Source organism: Syngnathus floridae, chromosome 14, assembly GCF_059516105.1.
Source record: "Syngnathus floridae isolate MCC-2025c chromosome 14, RoL_Sflo_1.0, whole genome shotgun sequence".
NCBI classification, from domain to species: Eukaryota; Metazoa; Chordata; class Actinopteri; order Syngnathiformes; family Syngnathidae; genus Syngnathus; species Syngnathus floridae.
The window spans coordinates 7,679,980-7,698,758 of record NC_142426.1 but is presented as its reverse complement, the minus strand read 5'-3'; the positions used below and the strand labels follow the sequence as shown (position 1 = coordinate 7,698,758).

General features: G+C 41.9%; 2 protein-coding genes across 3 annotated transcripts in view; one reads left to right on the top strand and one right to left on the bottom strand.

Annotated features, from left to right (window-relative positions):
- Positions 1–18,779, top strand: part of LOC148387460 (eotaxin-like) — a 109,993-nt gene that overhangs the window by 29,495 nt on the left and 61,719 nt on the right. For both annotated transcript variants that reach the window (XM_088396016.1, XM_088396014.1), the window contains exon 2: positions 1,938–1,985. The gene's annotated coding sequence lies outside the window, so the exon portion shown is untranslated. The remainder of the gene's footprint in view (positions 1–1,937; positions 1,986–18,779) is intronic.
- The window catches only part of LOC148387462 (ephrin type-A receptor 3-like), a 57,499-nt gene continuing 44,400 nt past the window's right edge, over positions 5,681–18,779 (bottom strand). The window contains exons 12-19 of the mRNA XM_088396012.1: positions 18,503–18,628; positions 18,055–18,240; positions 11,583–11,644; positions 10,295–10,504; positions 9,176–9,325; positions 8,911–9,104; positions 8,161–8,298; positions 5,681–8,089 (exon numbers count right to left, since the gene is read on the bottom strand). Of these exons, the coding sequence (XP_088252138.1) occupies positions 7,990–8,089; positions 8,161–8,298; positions 8,911–9,104; positions 9,176–9,325; positions 10,295–10,504; positions 11,583–11,644; positions 18,055–18,240; positions 18,503–18,628 (1,166 nt within the window). The 3' untranslated portion in view covers positions 5,681–7,989. The remainder of the gene's footprint in view (positions 8,090–8,160; positions 8,299–8,910; positions 9,105–9,175; positions 9,326–10,294; positions 10,505–11,582; positions 11,645–18,054; positions 18,241–18,502; positions 18,629–18,779) is intronic.

The window sequence follows — 18,779 nt, the reverse complement described above, 5'->3', positions numbered from 1 at the left end:
GGCTTCTTCTACGTCAGCAGTACCGCCACCTAAAGGACTGGAGCAGGGTTTTGGTTCCATTTATATTTTGCCAGGGCAACAAAATGTGGCTAGCTTAGTCACAGCTGATGCTACCTCGCTGGAAGTTAGCTCTGAGTGTACTTTATTTTTCTCCCCGAATATAATGATCCATAAAAGCTCTAAATGATCATTTCCTTTGTGTCACAATGACACAGTTTGACATGGAAATTTCCATATGAGAAGCATTTTTTCAGTCAAGATGTCGTTGTGAACGGAGCAGCCTTAAAAGGTGAACACGGATGGATCTCATGTGGGAACTCTTGTCATCCCAATTGTGCGCCTTTGGAGCACCTCTTCTTTCATGACAGCTTGTCTCTCTGATGTGGAGAAGCGTGACAGAAGCCTGATCCACCGACTTGCATCTCCACTTCAAACGCTGACCCAAGTGACCTGCTGGAGTGCATTCGATACGTGCCGTCCCGCACACAAAAACACAAACGCAGGGATTTCTCTGGCTTGACTTTTACGCCTGCCCGAGATGTCTCCTTTTCTGGTCGCTGCCAATGGTTCATTTGGACCTCTAACCCTGCCTGAGGACAAGAGCTGACAGCGGAGCACTAATGGTCTCAGTGGTTCATCACTGCCTCTAGGACTTACACATGGGTGATGACAAAATCAGAATAAATGAGGGTAAAACACAACGCCTTAAGATGCGGCTGGATGATTGAACTCCATTTTTGACACCAGTTTTATTTTATTTATTTATTTTTATTTATTTTTATTTATTTTTATTTATTTTTATTTATTTATTTATTTATTTTACAGGATGTCTCACCGCATCTTAGGTTTTTCATGTAATTTCAGAAGGTGCACAAAAAAAAAATCCAAATAGCTGGGAAAAAGTTTAAAAAGAAATTTAAAAAAAATGACCCACAACTCTGCACTACAGTTTTTACTGTTCCACTCCAGTACTGTAGGTGACAGTATTTTCAAATCCTAAATTTCAGTAACTCACTGGCTATTGCCGAATATTAATGCACACACCCCAGATCAAAATTCTAAAACTCAAATCAGTTCAATAAAGCATTTTTTACGTCGCTTTACTTCATGCACCCTGCATGGAACAGGCTGCGACAGCTTTTTGAGATGCTTCATTGTGTTGACTGTCTCTATTTTCAAACAACAGACGCGTGTCCTAATAAAACACGGGAACATAAACTAAAGCGATGTAGCTTAGATCCAACTTTCATTATTTTCTGTTCTATTTCCATGGTTGCCTGAAAGCCTAAAAGCCTTCATAAATTACGTTATTTGGGTCAAACCTCTGTTAGGAAGCGCCGGGATGATTTAGAGCCTCAACTGGCTCCACTAACTGCTGTGTTTGTGCTTCAGACACACTCAAAACACATTGGGAGGAAAATATGACAATGTTGACAACAAAAAAAAAGGGAAGCACATCATGTTTTTGTGTATTTAGTGAAACGGACCGCTAGCTGTGTCAGGGCTTCCTCGCTCTGTTCATCTTGTGTGGTCAAACATGAGCTATCATAGTTGTGTGCTCACTTGCATGCTTCGTGGTTATGGATTGTGGTTGTGGTTTTACGCTACCAAAACAGATTTAACTTGTAATTTGATGGAAGGAAAATTCTTGAACCGGCACAGGAGTGACACATTTATGACCAGTCAAATGAATAAGAGCATATCTTTAAAACAGATGTTATGACATTTATTGATACGCACCAGTGCTGGCATCACAAAGAGGGAGTGGGGGGCTGGATAACCCCCCCCACCCCCCCCCCCAACCCCGAGTGTCAGTGGTGGGAATTTACTTTTGGATATTTTCTATTCTTATTTTTTTCAACATTTCCACCCGTTGAATCTTCATTAGCGTTTTCTGAAAATTGGATTTTAATTATTTTTTTTTTTCTGTTTCACAGACCCTGCACGCCCCTCTCAAGGAAAACATCCTAGCTCCGCCACTGGTGGTATGTACAAATTTCAAAGACGTACATAAAAAAACAAAAATGTGTGATGAAAAAAAAAGTGTTAGAATATTAGGAATCTAATGAACGGTCCAATTGATGAATTACTTGATTCAATCCAATGCCAGTAGCTCGAACATTTTTCAAAATAAAAATTGTCGAATTTTTTGTAATGAAAATCAGAACGATTGGACATTTTATAGGATCTTGAATTTTATCAGTTGGATTGCTCAAGTGTCTGCATTGAATGTGCTTGAGAAGCTCAATGTCCTTGATTGGTTATTGACCCAACACGACCAATAGTCCTCTTCATCTGTTTCAGTACATTGACTAGCTTGCCAAGTGCAAATCACTTGCACTTAAAAATAGGCTTCATTTTTCTGCAGTCTCCACACTTTCAGCTCACAAAAGACAAAAAAACTCTTTCCTTTGGTATTGCAACGTTTTGTCGTATAGCCTCATATTTTTCAGGCGAGGAACAAAAGTAGGATAGAACAAACGCATGGGAGAAAATGATAAAAGACATTTGAATACAGAAAGAAGATCAGCGGTGCATCTTTGTCTTTTGATGCGTCGGCGTCTATTTGCAATAGTTAAGACATCTCAGTAGCAGACTGGGATTTTTTTTCGAAATCTGCCAGGGAGGATTTACACCTCTGATTTGAGAAAACATTTTGCAACAGACTTTTCCTGGCACACTCGTAGCCCCATAGAATTCAGTTTTGTGGTTTCAAGGCTTCCCCTTGTGTCGTCAATACTTACTTTATTGACTATAAAAACTGTGCTGGGTTATACTTTGAAAAAGGAAACTCAAAACCGTCGTCATTTATGCAGCCAAATTCTAGTCCTTTTATTTTTATTTTTTTTAAGTCTATTCATGCATGCTGGATTTACACCTCAACGTTCAAGTGACACATTTCCAAACTCATTCATGCCAACGTAATATAAAATATTGTGACCTGTTACCCAAAGTAGCATTTGTGATGTGCTCCAAATGCACAATATCAACACGTAGACTCGGATGAAACTCCAGAAATGAACGAGGGATGATTGATTTTTTTTTCTTTGGACGAAGCCGCCCAACAGCGCTTCAGCATGACTCGCAGCAGTCAAGTAGGATTTCCACATCTGTTAGGGATTATGTGGTCAAAATGATCTCAGTCCTTTCGCTCCTGTCTTGCTTTCCCCACTTTATTTTTTTCATCCAAGATCACACATGACATAGTATTTTATCCCTTTTAATCTGCCGTTTTATCTCGAAATCTGCTTTTGATTTCAGGTGGTTGGCCAATACATGAATTATTCCTTTTTTTTTTGGGCATTCAGTAAAGATATCGATCATTGTAACTTATGAGTGAACGTGACTGATGATGCCCTCAAGGGTTCTGATTTGGTCACCGTATTTTCCGGACTATAAGGCGCACGTAAAAACCTAAAAATTTCTCAAAAGCCGACAGTGCGCCTTATATATGGACCAAATTCTTAAATTTAAACTGGCCCGAAGCATTGTGTCATGAAATCAATCATAAGTGGCCTGCTGAAGACTAAGAAATATGAATCAAAAAGACTGTGGATCATTATTTTGTGATTATAAAGTAATTAGTTGCATTTGAAGTTGAAATAAAAAAGGTAAAATGGAGAATGATTTCATTTGGATTAAAAATCTGACATGATGCACTAATGGTGCGCCTTATAGTCCAGTGCGCCTTATATAAGGACAAAGTTTTAAAATGGGCCATTCATTGAAGCGCCTTATAGTCCGGAAAATACAGTACTAGGATTTTATACATTGGCAAAATTGAGCTGTGGAAAAGGCTTTGATAGTTACTTTAGAATTGAAATAGAGTCTGACTGTACATTGTGTTTCATTTGATTTGCATTCAAGTGGGTGGGGAAAGTAGATTTTGGTTGACAAGCATCCCAAATGTAATTTTGATACTAAATTCCCTGTACTGTATTTGTAAACTCTTTTCTGTCCTCCATTTAAAGTTCGAACAGCTTTGATTCTATTCCGTTAGCATCCATTTTTTTATTTTTTTTTTGGATGTAGTCACAACTCTCATTCCTGCGGTGAGAGTGAGGCATGTAATGTGATTTCTAGCGCCAAGCTCAGTTTTCAAATTCAATCAGGAACTTTGATTACTGTTAAAAATTTGAGACAGGAAATGGCTTTGATAGCAAACTAAAAATCCAGCGAGACAGCAGACGTGTGTGCGCGAGCGTGGAACGACCAAACGCGGAGTCATATTTGATTAGCGAGGACGCGAGTAACGACACAATCGCACATGACAAAGTTTAACAAGCGTCTCAGGGAGCATTTGCTCCGTTTTATATCTGATTTCTATTTTTTTTTTTTGTAACCCTTGGCGGTCGTGATGAATCTATAATCTTTTGCTCTCTTGTATTTTCATGTGTGTGTATGTCAAATCCACCCATGACAGCATGAACGAGCGCACCAATTAGCATTCCTTTGGGACTGGCCACTTGTACATGTATGTGATAGAAACATGACAGGCTCATCAGTCATGTGTGACCTTTTAAAGTGTTCTCCATAGGGACACGTGACCTTTTCACAATACGCCTATAGCAGCCGTGCGATGAATCAATTGCCCGTGCCATCCTCGGTGTTATTCGGACTAAACACGAGAAATGCTATCCTCCTGGTGTCAAGACAAAAGGCCTATCTTACTGTTTGGCCTTCATGGCACGTAATAATGGCTTCCATTGGAGTAGACGCTGTCGAACAAATAAGTCTCTAGTCTCACGCACCTGCCACTAGTAAACGTCAGAAAATTGGTAGTTTGTCTCGGAGCAATAACAAAAGCAGGATGGCGCCTGTGTAAAAAAGAGATGGCGGTGAATAGTTCCTACAATATGCAGCATTTTTTTTTTGTAAAAAGTAAAAAAGTCTAATATATTGTTATAAATAGCTGCAATGAACAAATTGTGTGAAAAATCCTTTGTATTAATTACCAATACTTTATCTGTCTACGCCTGCAACGTCGATTAGGGGTAATTGAAAATTGGGGAACTGCTAGCTTTCCGTCAGTCTGCCGCAAATGAATTACGACAGGCAGGATGGGAGCCCGTGAGGTCGGTGGAGATATTAAGGTGGGGGAGAGATTGAGGAAATCAAGAGCTGCCCTGCCCCTGGAAGGGCTTTTGTATGTCTCGCATGTGTGTGTCCGCATTTATATACGTGTGTGTGTGAGAGAGAGAGGCGGGGGAGTGAGTGATAGGGGAATATGGATAATATGATGGGCTAAATGAGGCGTAATGGCGGTAACATGGAGCGACAGCAACTGGGCCACTGCATTAAGAGGTTAACTCGGGCCAAAAGTCACTGACCTTCCCCCTCCCAGGAGACAAAATGAAGAAAAACAATGAATGTGCTGGCAGGCTGGACAATATTTGCCTTGCACAAATGTTATGAAAGAATTTCAGCCCACTATCATAATTGCAGCAGGGGGCGGGAGGGGGAGGGGGTGTGGTTAACTAAGCAACCTTTTATGCTGACCGGTCAGCACTCAACAAAGCATTTGATACTTTAAGGCTTTTTAGCAGCAAAAATAATTAAGCGAGCGTCTCGTATTACTTTCCTGTAAAGGCACTTTGAATTGTTTATGGTCTCTCTGGAGTTGTGTGTGTGTGTGTGTGTTTGTGGTAAAATGAAAGAAAGGGACAATGCAGGCTGCAGCTGAGAAATTAGAAATATTAGCATATTTATTACAGCAACATGAAAGACATGAGAATGCCTACACCCTTTACAACAAGCAAGACAGAGGAAACCGGCTTGGTGGTCAATCAATATTATTTGGTGGCCAAAGAAAGGAAAAGTGCCAGGAAGTTCAAATGAGTCACTCATCAACATTCACAATAACCGAGATGGACGACAAAGACTTTACCGAGTGATTTTGGGGCGGAATCTGGGATTTGAGGCTTTAAAATGAGCGAGTGGGTATGATGCTATTCCAGTCGTATCTGTTGGGGAAGGGGGCATTTCATCTTGATGCAACTACAATATGCAACTAAATCGACCAAAGGTGCGTAAATCAATCACATTCGCATTTGTTTAGTTCACAGAACATCGTAGCAATCCAATAAATAACAATACTGTCTGGTTTTCTTTTTGTTTCCCCACATAAAGTAAAAAAGAAAGAAATCATTGAAAGCGTGTCGATGCGTGGACAGTTGACGACCAGATAAATACTTCCTCTACATACACTTGACTCCTTCTAATAACCTCTAGAGGGCAACAAAAAGACCAAGAGCAAAATAAGGCATCCAAAAGGCCACCATTCAAGGGAACTCTGCCATGAAATCATAAATTTAGTATGAGTAGAATGCGCTCATGCTGGAATCTTTTTTGATATACAGTATTTGGAAATGATAAATAAGTTTATTTTTGTTATGGCATATTGAAAATGATAAGCTATTGATTTTCTGGGGTTTATATTTTGGCAATAGAACCCTTTTTTTTTTTATTTTTTAAATAGTCCAAAACTCATGAATTTTATTCTCCTCTCCAAGTGCTATGAACTTAACCCTCAAATAATTTCGTTCTTCCGCCGCAGTAAGCAATCCCCCTGCCCTAGCACATTTTGTTAATTGCTAGCAGGTCAACTAGGATTACTTTTTGATTTCTATGGTTGGGCAACCATCAGTTCGGGAGCGAGCTCGGTGAAGTGATATTTTTCAGTGCAAATCCATATTAAAAAAAAAAAAAAAAATCACATTTCACCCCTGCTTGCACAACCACAATAACAGAATCACCGTGCACAGCGGGACAATGACATTTCTGGCCTTTAAATCAGCTCAAGTCCATTCTACTTATTCTAATTTTATGTCCAAACCGTGATCACCGTTGCCTGTCACCAAAGACGAAGCTTCTCACTCATGCTACATTCCGTCGTTCAAACAAATATAAGTAGCTCACGCTTTTGCTCTTTTCCCCTGAACAAGCACTCGCAAATCTCCTTTTCATAACAAAAGTGGTCATTGGCATCATTACAAACATTCTATCATTGGAAAGCAACACTGTACATATTTTACACTATAATACAATCATATATATGGTGCCATATGCCACGCTCTGTCCTTTTACAGAATAAAACACTGAAAACGGGGCTCAGTGCCATCACAAAGTTTTCACCTGATAACCAAGTGCGATGCTCACAGAGGATGATCTTAGGTGTGGAAAGTACAGTGACAACAATCCAGCCATAGAAGCGGAAATCAGGAGTCGTCGTTGTCGGAACCTTATCGCTCATAATCAGTGTCAACTCTGTTTTGACATTTGCTGTCCACCTAAACGCGATTCCCTTCATTCAGCAAAAAAAAAGCGGGCAATGCTTCTTCATCCGATCGAGATTTTTCTGAATATTGCTGAAATGGAAGAAAAGTGACACCGGATGTGTAGCCAAAGTTGAGTGTGATTGAGGGAAGCACTTGCCCTTGTGCACACGTTTATAATACTTCCTCTTTAGGTCCAGTTTCGCCCTTACACCCAAACATTCATGTCATTTCTCTTTGTGTTTCTCCGAGGAATGGAAGATGAAATCACAAAAGCTCCAAAGCAATGCAAACGTTAGGTCCAGCTATACATCGATACGGGCGTGGGACTCACAGCCACCTACATACATACATCGACACATACACGTGTACTTGTGGCGCCTTTTCAAACTCTTCAAGGTGATAGCAGAAATGAGAAGACATCAAAACCAAATTGGAAACCTCACGTGAGAAATAGAATCCATTTTCTTGTCTTTCCTTTCTGAGTCTTTTTTTTTTTTTTTCTTTTTTAAGCTGTTGCAATGTGAATGATGTGGTAGATGCGGCTCCGAAGCTGGTGGTGTCCATCAAGGAAGGGAAGAATGGTGGACGAATGTGAAAGAGTCAAAGTGTCCATGTCGTCCTCCAACTCAGTGACTTTTAAAAGCAACGGAGTGACGTCTCCATTGGGTGGAGGAACTCTTGGCTCGCTCTCAATGTGTTAATGTGGAGCGTGTTATACTTGGACATGTGTCCCCTGGGTCTGCAGGCTCTGCACACTGGATAAAATCTTCTTCTGGTGCCCGGCTAAAGTTACACCCATTTTAGCCAATTCGCTGCAAAGGAGACCAAAAAAAAGTTCAGTTTCATAAAAACAAAATAATACCAGGAACAGTTCTGTCTTTACCTGACGCTGATGTAAAGGATTGAGTCTAAGCTGACGTATCCAGAACTGGAAAAGTTCTCCTTATATTGGCCCATCTTGATGGCCTCCAACCACTCGTCCACAGTGCTCACACTGAATTCTGGAGTGGTGGGCTCCTCACTGTTGAGATACAAAATGAAAAGTTTGCCACTTGCCAAGATTAATCGACAACAAATCGATGATCAAAATCATCATCGGCTTGTATTTTAAAAAAGCGAGTTATCATTTGGATTTATTGCTTTCCGTAATGATTGTCCGAATCTTCTGATTTCATGCTCTTGAAAGTAATAATTCTTTGTTTTCTCTTGTCCTGCATGATTTATCTTTGATTCTAATCGAAAGACTTTTGCAAACATCTGCTTTTACTTTGGAAAACAATGACCTTCAATCTCTGTCATGTGATATTGCTGTTTAATTGTTGTTTTTTATCACTAAATGCCAAACAAAAATATCTAATCGGGGGGGGGAAAGTTTTTTTCTAATACACGATTATTCGATTAACCGATTTTGAAATAATTTGATAGTGACAGCCTTCGTACCTATATTACTTTGACACTTGGCTATATTAATTGTGCTGTTATCTTTTGTATTTAATGACATGAGGGAGGAAAAAACAGTGGGATGTCTTGCGCTTTTCGACTTGTTGCTCAGTAAGCCAGCAAGTAATGTCTGAAAATCTTCACCAAATTAAATCTCGAGCAGTGATTATTTCTTCAGCTCTCTCCCACTGACCTCGCCGGGCTGTTAGCCAGCTCTCTGAGGCTCGCGGGGTTTCTGATGAGCTTGTCCAGGATTGTGACGATCTGTCCAAACTTGGGTCGCTCACTGCGTCCTTTCTCCCAGCAGTCCAACATGAGCTGATGCAACACCACCGGACAGTCCATTGGCGCGGGAAGACGGTAGCCTTCATCTATTGCTTTTATAACCTACGAAAAAAAAGAGGCCGGTAAATCCGATCTGCCGGAAATGGCGTTTTGTGGGCTTGATTGTGACTCACGTCTTGGTTGGACATCTCCCAGTAGGGCCTCTCGCCGTACGAAATCACCTCCCACATGACGATGCCGTAACTCCACACATCGCTGGCCGAGGTGAACTTCCTGTAGGCGATGGCCTCGGGAGCTGTCCACCTGATGGGGATCTTCCCTCCCTGGAAATAGGTCATACAATGTCCTTAGCAAGGCTTAACTGAATAAGTCACTGTAAGACTTTCATTATCCCAATGTTATGAGGGGGATTTGGCCCAGGAGTGTCATGAATGACATTAGTTTCATTCTCTCGCTATCAAATTTCCCTTTCTGCTTTCATCCTACACATTTTATAAAGCGCCACTGTACTATAGACGCAAATTGGGAGCCGCGACTTTTGGCTCGGAAGACCGAGTCATTGTTGCACGATAACTAGCAGTCATCCTTTTAACATGCAGCAGCTGCCTCGGCAGCACCAAGCATTCTCCTTGTATGGTCAAAGTCAAGTCAAAGACAAAGCCGCCAAGTCACTGTACTTTAGTTTCCATCGCCCCCTTGCCCGTCCCTAAACATCCTCTCTTATCTCTTAACTGCTCTCACTGGATCCCTCCCTTGTTCCCTCTCAGCCTTATTTGATTCCCGCTCCTCTCTCTCGCTTTCTCTCTCTCTTTCGATGTCTTCGGCATCTCCACCTCTTGCCCCGCCCCCCTGCCAGCGCCTCCAGCTCTCTGTCGACGTCTCCTGACATCAGTGGGTGTGTGTCTGATTGCAATGGAGCAGTCTGCGGCTGATGCACCCCTCCCTGGGCAATGCTAATGCCATATTAAAAATAACATCCTCGACAGTTCCTCCTATGCATATGAATAATGCCGTGGTCTCCTTCTGGGCATTTTAGATGAGTTCCTCCGCCGTGGCTTAACTCACTGACGACGACGGTTCTGTGCGAGGGTGTTAATGCGACCAAAGATTTCTCCAATTTAGCTATAAGTAGGCAAAAGGACTTTATTTGCTCGAAGCTTTTTGCCAGTGTTTGAAACTTCTCTGTGAAAGACTCAAATGATTTCTGATTTGGTCAACCCGGGTGAGATCACGATAATACTCGTCTTCAGGATAAAGAGGAACATACTGAAAAAAATTGCAATCCGTCTTACCCTGGTGGTGTAAGCGGCCTCCGGGTCGTCCTCCAGAACCCGACTGAGACCAAAGTCAGACACCTTACACACAAGGTTGCTGTTGACCAGGATGTTCCGTGCGGCGAGGTCTCGGTGAACGTAGCTCATGTCCGACAGGTACTTCATGCCCGAGGCGATGCCGCGCAGCATGCCCACCAGCTGGATCACCGTGAATTGGCCGTCGTGTTTCTGCGAGGACAAACAAGGAGAAAGACGAATTAATGCCTAGTCGTAGAAAGATGATGTCATCACTGATGATGTCAACTGGCCTTTGTGTCCCTGAACAACTTCTGTTCCTTGCTAACCCTACTTGACCTCTTTCAGCTGAGTTTTATTTTTTTAACTAAGGACCCGGGTCCAGTTTTTGTTTCTCTGCCAGGCAAGAAGAGCCTGTTGATCGATGACAGTTCAGCTTACCTTCCTCTGCAAATGATTCCCGCCACGGGCCAATGGTGCCCGTTAAAAACCCATCCATGTTATCGGTCACCCTTTCTCCTTCATTTAATCTCTCCCTCCTCTGTTTCAATGTTCTCTCCATCCATCTCCGCCTTTGCACGGCTTCTTGTCAAGAGAGAACTATATTAGGTAGATTCCGTCGACGTGTATCCATTTATCTTTTCGGCCATCATCTTTGTGAATATGCACACCGCCCTCTACCAACAACTACGGTTCTCCCCCTTCAGCATCTGTGGAATAAGTTAATTAGCTGGTGTTTTTTTTTTTGTGAGATGCTGATTGATTGGAGTGTCTAACAAATCTACAGACTTCCTCTATCAATCCGACCACTACATTGTATTGCTGGCTGGCTGCTCAGTAAGAAGACTAATGAGGAACCATGGAACTAATTCTTCATCTGTCATTTATCTATCTATCATCTTTCTATCTATCCAATCATGCTATCCGGGAGGATCGTAGAACATTAATGAGAGAGCGGAAGACCTTCCCTGACAGATCTGTGGTTTTGTATTTTCTCAGGGACAGCTGTTTAATAAATGGTCAGCATAATTAAAGACACATACGGATGCCTGGAGCACAGATCAGCTGTAAAAAACATAAAACATGTTCCATTATTATATCGAGGCACCGCGGACAGTCTTTATGACCCTCGTTATAATTCGTACTGCTACAACTGTTTTATTTTTGTTTGTTTTTATCAACGTGTGATTTTGCGACTGCGTGTCGTTTTAGGCTAGCTTAGTTATTTTGCTTCGGAGCGAGCATCAAAGTCCGGCTGTAGACCTTGAAAATCTGGCCGTGATTGACTCACCTTGAGGAAGGTGTCTAGCGATCCATTCTCCATGAATTCTGTTATGATCATCACCGGCTTACCTAGAAAGAGACATAACAAGGCAGCTGTAATGAAGCGCAATTATATGGAACAAAGACACAGACTATAAAGAGACGTAGACAGGCGAGCGGCGCAGCCCGCAGCTGTGACCGGCCTTCTTCTCTGGCCCCGACTTGTCTCTCGTGGGGATAATGCGGCGTGTCGTCATCAGTCACACTGACAGCTTCTAATCAAGCCTCTCCATGAACGCCAGGCGATAATTAGAACGGACCGATCCACGAGAATATCTGCGTGTGTGCGCGAGAAGGAGGGAGGGTGGGTGTTTTGGGGGGGAGGGGGGTTCTCCTGAGATCTCATGAATACTAATAAGCCACAAGGGAAAGGACGGGCGGGGGTTGCACTTCAATCACCATGCACCTGCACATGTATGTTTATACGTGTGCAACGGGAAGGTTGACTGACAGGCACCGTGCCCCTCTGCTTGGCATCTGGTCTGGCTTACAAATGGCTAACAAAGTAGATGCAATCACACACAAACAGACTAAAAGAGCTTTTTGGCGAGGCTCACTCAAGGCTGGAGCCCGCACGGCCCTGATTTGCCAATCGCAAACAAGCAAAATCGTTTTGTATGCGTGTTTATGGAAAGATAGTGTTCTTGGTCCCCTTGTTTTTCTTTCTATTGGGGGGTTAGGGTTAGGGGGGAAGCTTTGTAGCGTGCTTTATATGCAGGAAAATTATTGATTTGACTTTAATTGCACTTCCATGTCGAGATATGAGCAGATGAGAAAGACAAGAAATGAGATCAGAGGAAATCAAAATTACAAGCGACGCTTAGGAACATGGAATGAGAAGATCAAATGTATACAAAGAGGAGTTGCTTGTTGGGCTCAGAATCTTGTCAGAACAACACCACAGAGGCCTGGAGTTAGATTGTAGGTAAAGGCGGCAATGCATCACCTTAAATGAATTCACTATCTGTGCAGCAAACACAAAGACACACACACAGAGCTGTGGGTCTCTGGTGGTGCTGTCTTTTTTGACAGTAACATTAGTCTCAGGGATAAAAGTGAAAGGGAATTGGATTTTCTTGTGCTGGAGGTGAAGACTGCTGCTCACATTTATCTCCACACGGGGTCCCTGGATTGTGTGTCGCTTTGTATTTGTTTGTGTAGCGTTTATTACTTTGCGTCCCTCCGTTCTTCTGTGTCCGAGAACTGGTTTCGGGGCATGGCGAGTAGAAATGGTGACAACAAAAGTGTTCATACAATACTTGGTGGGATTTGCAGGGATGGAAAAGGATGGGATGCTTTGCCCCATGTGCTTGAGCCGCGTATGTGCGTCGAGTGGTAGGTTGTATGTAGGATTAGCGGAGGTAGCAAAAGTACTCACACCCTATAAATAATAAAAATAGTCTGGTATGGGCACATGCGTAAACTACATTATATCTTATTTCAATATCGGAATAAAAACAAGACATTTTAAAAAAAATGATTGTGCAACGATTAATCGGCAACTAAATACTTTAAGAATCGCGAATCCTCAGCATTCTCCGATTTCTGCAGTCATCCCTGAAATCAGACTGATTATGCATCTTTGTGCAAAAACCTGATTTTAATTTGGAAAAACGTCCATCGTTTGCCTATTTTCTGACTTAATCGATTAATTCGTCTAAGATTAGTTTAATTAATTCGTCTGCGGCTCTACACTCGCTCGTGTAAACAGTGATTTGAAAAATCGATTATTTGCACTTTACTTTCTACCACTTTTGAGCCCATGCACGTTTTTACTATCCATAACAGTCATACCTCCCAACACTGACGGCAAGAAATTGAACAACAAAAACTCCTACGCTGCATGTTACCCCGTGAAGTATCGACTATTACCTGTAGTCCGACAGTATTAGCTGTACCGGGAGAGAAGCCCAATGAAACCCATTCATCCTTTTGTCTCAGCCTAGACGATCAACATGAACACACACGATGACACACACCATCAGCAGCCATCATCTGGACACCTGCCATACTAAATTATCCTTGCAAGTGACAGATAACAGAGGTTACCAATAAAGTCGACCACACACGTTCCAGCTCAGCACATTGGCTCCTCGCAGTTGACAATGAATCCTTTTCATTTCCCAGAGCGACTTTATCCACTTTTCAAACAAAAATAGCAAACACTTGCAGGATGGAGCTTGTCACGACACCCCCCACACACACACTATGCCAAAAAAGCACATAATTAAGTCATCACATTTCTATTCACTCACATTTAATACCTTTCATCATGCTGGGAAAGAAGTCAGACCTGGAAGGGTTGGGGGGAGTGTTGCTCTGTGATTGGCTATTGACATTCTGCCAGGTGGAGTGTCAGCGACAACTTTCCACGTATTTACAGCGTTTCATTAAGTGGAAATAAGCATCGTCTATCCTTTCTCGGCCATTGCATGATAATCATCACAAGCTTGCGTGTTTGTGCGGGAGTTGAAGCCAATGGCGCTCTCTCGATGAACATGTGAGGAATTATTTTTTTAGGGGGGAATTGTCCGTCTTTTTCACCCGTTAATTCGAAATTGAAACGGCAAAAGCCAAGTCGACCTGGGCAGTGGAAAAGCGGCAATGGAAGTGATGTAAACAACACATTATGGTCAATCTGGTCAATTTTATTATTATTGCGCAAGTGCCTGTTTCTGTGCATGAGGGCATTAATGGGCGTGTAAATGAAAGTGTGTGTGTGTGTATACATGAGTACAATTACGTTGTGCCAGTGACCTGCATTGTGACGTTATTGAATGAGGTTGAAAGTACAAAAGGGAAAATTAAATAATTGCTGTATTGATTAATGTTAGTGTTGTGAACTAAATGATATATTGCTTTAAAGCAGGACAGGTCTGTGTTCTGGGAAGCGAAGTCGGGTGGGTGTGGGGAGATGGGGCGCTGCAAAACAGGTAGACAGAAATTCAATAAGCTTATCTCCTCGCCTCTCTCCACCTCCCCTCCTCTCATTTCCTCACGTTCATCTCCTCGCCATCCGTCCTCTCGCCCGCCTGCCTTTCTCGTGGCGAAATCTCCGCACACATCTTTCCCCGTCACCCTCATTTGTTCTCAAGTCTTATCTTGTCTAATTTCCTCGCTCTTGTATCCCATCTCATCTCATCCCCCTCCTCCTGTCTTCCCTCCATCCTGCAACCATCATCACCTTTTCCTATCTTAACTCCCACTCGTTTGCCTCTGCAGTCCAATCGCCACCGATCAGCGTATGAAATAGCTTTTTTCGATATTGTTCTACAATCAAAGCTCATTTGGAACCGATACTTTAAACTGAAGACAAATGGAGGGGGGGGGGGGTGTCTCATGTGCAGCTTTGCTACTTTACCTTTGTGAAGCTGCTTAACGCAAATAAATATTCAGCATTTGATCAGCCGATGCGATGGAGTGGCGTAATTGACGGTTTTCTCCAATGAGCTGATTGTCGCAGCGTCTTTTTAAAAAAAGCCTGAGCGGCGGCTGGATCAAATTAGACATGCAGTGAATGAGATGAAGGGATGATGAGAGGAGGGAGGAGGGGAGTAGATTGTGGCGTTTTTCCTGATGTTAAGATAGAGAGAGCGTTTCCTCCCCCCCCCCCCCCCCTCGCTTGTGGCCCACCAATCAGGGAGACAATAGCAACAATCAGATGACAGACAGCAGAGACGCTTATTAGGGTGGAACACGGCAGGAACTGAAGGCTTACGAGCTTGTAAGCTGACAGAACGAGCATAAAGGATGACAAACGCTGGAATTGAAAAGATTGCAGCCAAAATGCACTTCAGCACCAACGCCACACAAAATAAGACTCACAATTACAAGAAATACTAAAAGAAGGCATTTTTTTTTGTCGGCGAGAACAATAACGGATTGCTTTAGAACATTTAGACAAAGGGGATTTTTAATTGCTGGGCTATTGTTGGTGTAAATGAATCCCGTATTTGAAGTATTTACAAACTAGTAAATTGGAAAATGTCAATTGCCAAGGAGACTTTTGAGATAATTATGTTAATATGGTTAAACCTTTGCCGAGATAGTACTGCGAATTTTAATAATGCAAGTTTTTTGCCGACATATTCACTTTCTTGCGTCCATACTTTAATTGGTGCTATATTAATAAATAATTCAAATCGAAAAAAAATGGTGTTGCATTTACACCACAATTTTGAAATCCTTCAAGAGTTTCCCCCAAAACCGCAACATCTCCTTCCCTTCCATCGAAGTCTCGTTAGCAGCCCAACCCTCTTGAACCCATCTGAGCCCAGTGCACGCCGGGTCAGCCCGGCTGATTACATACTGAGGATGGTGTAAAGGGACCAGCTGGTGGCAGAAAGAAAAGCCTGAAGGAATTATTGACCCATCTGAACCGGGCCATCAACAACCTAGCCGGGCCACGCATGCACACCTTAGGCTGTGACCTGTGAAATGACGTCCTGCTAGCGCCATTTGTTTCGGGAGAGCTCTATCACCCTCTCAATGTGCCGTGACGGCGGGGGAACTGGATTAACCAATTTTAAAAGTCAAAAAGTGAAAGCAATTAAATGTACACACGCACATGCACACACACGCACACGCACGCACACATCAATCCGCTTCTTTCTTACCCCTTGCAAGTGAAGTGTGGTTGAAAGGAACTCCCACTAGATTTCGGATTTTCAAGCGTGTAGTACTGTTGCATGCTCTGTGTTAATGCTCTAAATGTGTTTAAGTAGCAGTTGTTTGAAGGTTTATAGTTAGCGTAACGTGTATGCTAATTTCTAATATGTATATAATTTCAAATTTTTCTCTCTATATATAATTAAATGTTTTCTAATATATACTATATATGAATAAAAAGAATATATATATATATATATATATATATATATATATATATATATATATATATATATATATATATATATACCGTAATTTCCGGACTATAAGTCGCGATTTTTTCATAGTTTGGGTGGGGGGGGGCGACTTATACTCAGGAGCGACTTATATATGTTTTTTTTCTCAAATTTTTACTTGATCATTAAGACATCACTTACTTACAAGTATAGTTGACCACTTCCCATGTTATTTTTAGTATAGTTGATCACTTCACATGCTTTTATATCTTTATCTTGAACATATTCAAAACTTAAAAAATAGAGAAAACATCAAATAAAGCAATTAACACTTTAAACCACCATATCCAAGTCCACTGTCTGCTGTATGTACACTTGCTCCATTTTTGCTCCTCTTATATTATTATTATTTATTGTTATTTGTTTATCATTTATTCAACACTCTTATTTATTCATTGTTTGTGCCTTCTTGGGTTTTTTGTGTTGCTATATATATATATATATATATATATATATATATATAATATAATTTTTCGTTTTATATGTCAGTTTTATAATGAATTTTAATTGGGAGTGATGGCTAAAAAGTATTACTTGCCGTCAATTTTTATGACGGCAACAGTTCCACTCAGTAAAAATGGACTAAACTAAATGAGAGGTCAGTTCCAGTTGCGGGACGGATTGCTTTCAACTTTCAAGGTCCCACTTTTTGTATACAAGCCTGCTACTATTTGATAGAGACAGGGTGGCCTGCACAGCAACAGCTCGAGTGTTATCGGTTTCTGCTTTCATTAGAACCACATCAGGGCATGTCATCTGCTGGTGAAAATGTAGTGAGTGAGAGATGAAGATAGAAAGATAGGCTGAATGAGAGAGGGGAGACTAAATGAGAAGATAAGACCAACACTGAGGGAGAAAGCCGCAGCGTGAGATGGACATACGAGACAAGAAGATAGATGGAAATAGAGAGAGTGATTGCTGGAGTGGGCGCCACAGATAACCAATCAGCTCTGTTGTTGAACCTGGCCTGTGTCGTTCACCTACACACACACACTCACACACGCACGATGGCTCCAACACAATCGCGTAGGGCGTGCACAGTCACAGTTGCCATGCGTCATGAAGGTGTAACCATGGTAATGGAGCTTGAGCAGAACGAGGGTCAGCTCTTGTTTACACGAGCTGTGTGGTACAGGGGTGGAGCGTCGGTTCACAATCAGTTTAGGAATACATATTTTTGGACAGATATTGCTTTAAATTGTACAGCGACATGCGGAAGGCTGTTTTTTTTCTCGCACTGCATAAAAATCATTTGTGTGTCCTCACTACTCACCATCCTATTTTCTTTATCCTCTGTGAAAAATGATTCATATTTTATTTCAATTTCCTGAATCATTTACAGTAGTAATTGTGAAACTCTTCTTTCTTTGTGTCTGCAAGCGTGGATTATAGTGCCACCTAGTGGCCAAGTCACACATGCCAGGCTTGACATGAAATACACAGGGAAAAAAATAGATTTTTTAATTGCCATAATTGTGAGCTTAATTGTGAGCTGAGGTTCCATTGTAGTGTGTATGTCATAGAAGCATGACTCACATTTCGTGACCACTCCCTCCAGCCTGATGATGTTCGGATGGTCAAATTGTCCCATGATGGAGGCCTCTGACAAGAAGTCCCGCCTCTGTTTATCTGAGTAGCCCGCCTTCAGACTCTTGATGGCCACGTAGATCTCACGTTTTCCTTGCACACGCAAACGTCCGCTGCACACTTCGCCAAACTCGCCTACACACACACGCACAAAATATTGACTTTGCACTGTTGTTTGAAGGTTTGCAAACATTAGAACCTCAATGCTAATTTGCGTTAGCCGCCAATGGTGTTTCACATTATATGTTAGCATCAGCTAGCTGACTAGATGAAATTACATAGTTTGTGTCTAACTATTAAAACTATGTTTTGTGTCGGGAACATTTTCACGCTGATAAACAATAATACCCAAGATGACACGAAACACAGGAATAATATTTTCAATATGCGAACGTACCGGCTCCAATAACTCTCTCGATGCGAATATTGATGGCATCGATCTCTTTGGCGAAGTCTCTGACAGCCTGGTTGGGGTCTTCATAGGTGTGAGGATGGATGTACGTCCGACTGCCGGGAAGCTTGACTGCGCACGTGCAAATGAGGAAGAATAGAAAATAGTGAGGAAACATCAATTGTTCTTCCACATCTCATAAATGTTACAGGAGGATTAGCATATTGGCTTTATGGGCTTTAATAAAAATGGCGCGTTTGCTATCCCCGCTGTAAGACTGTCG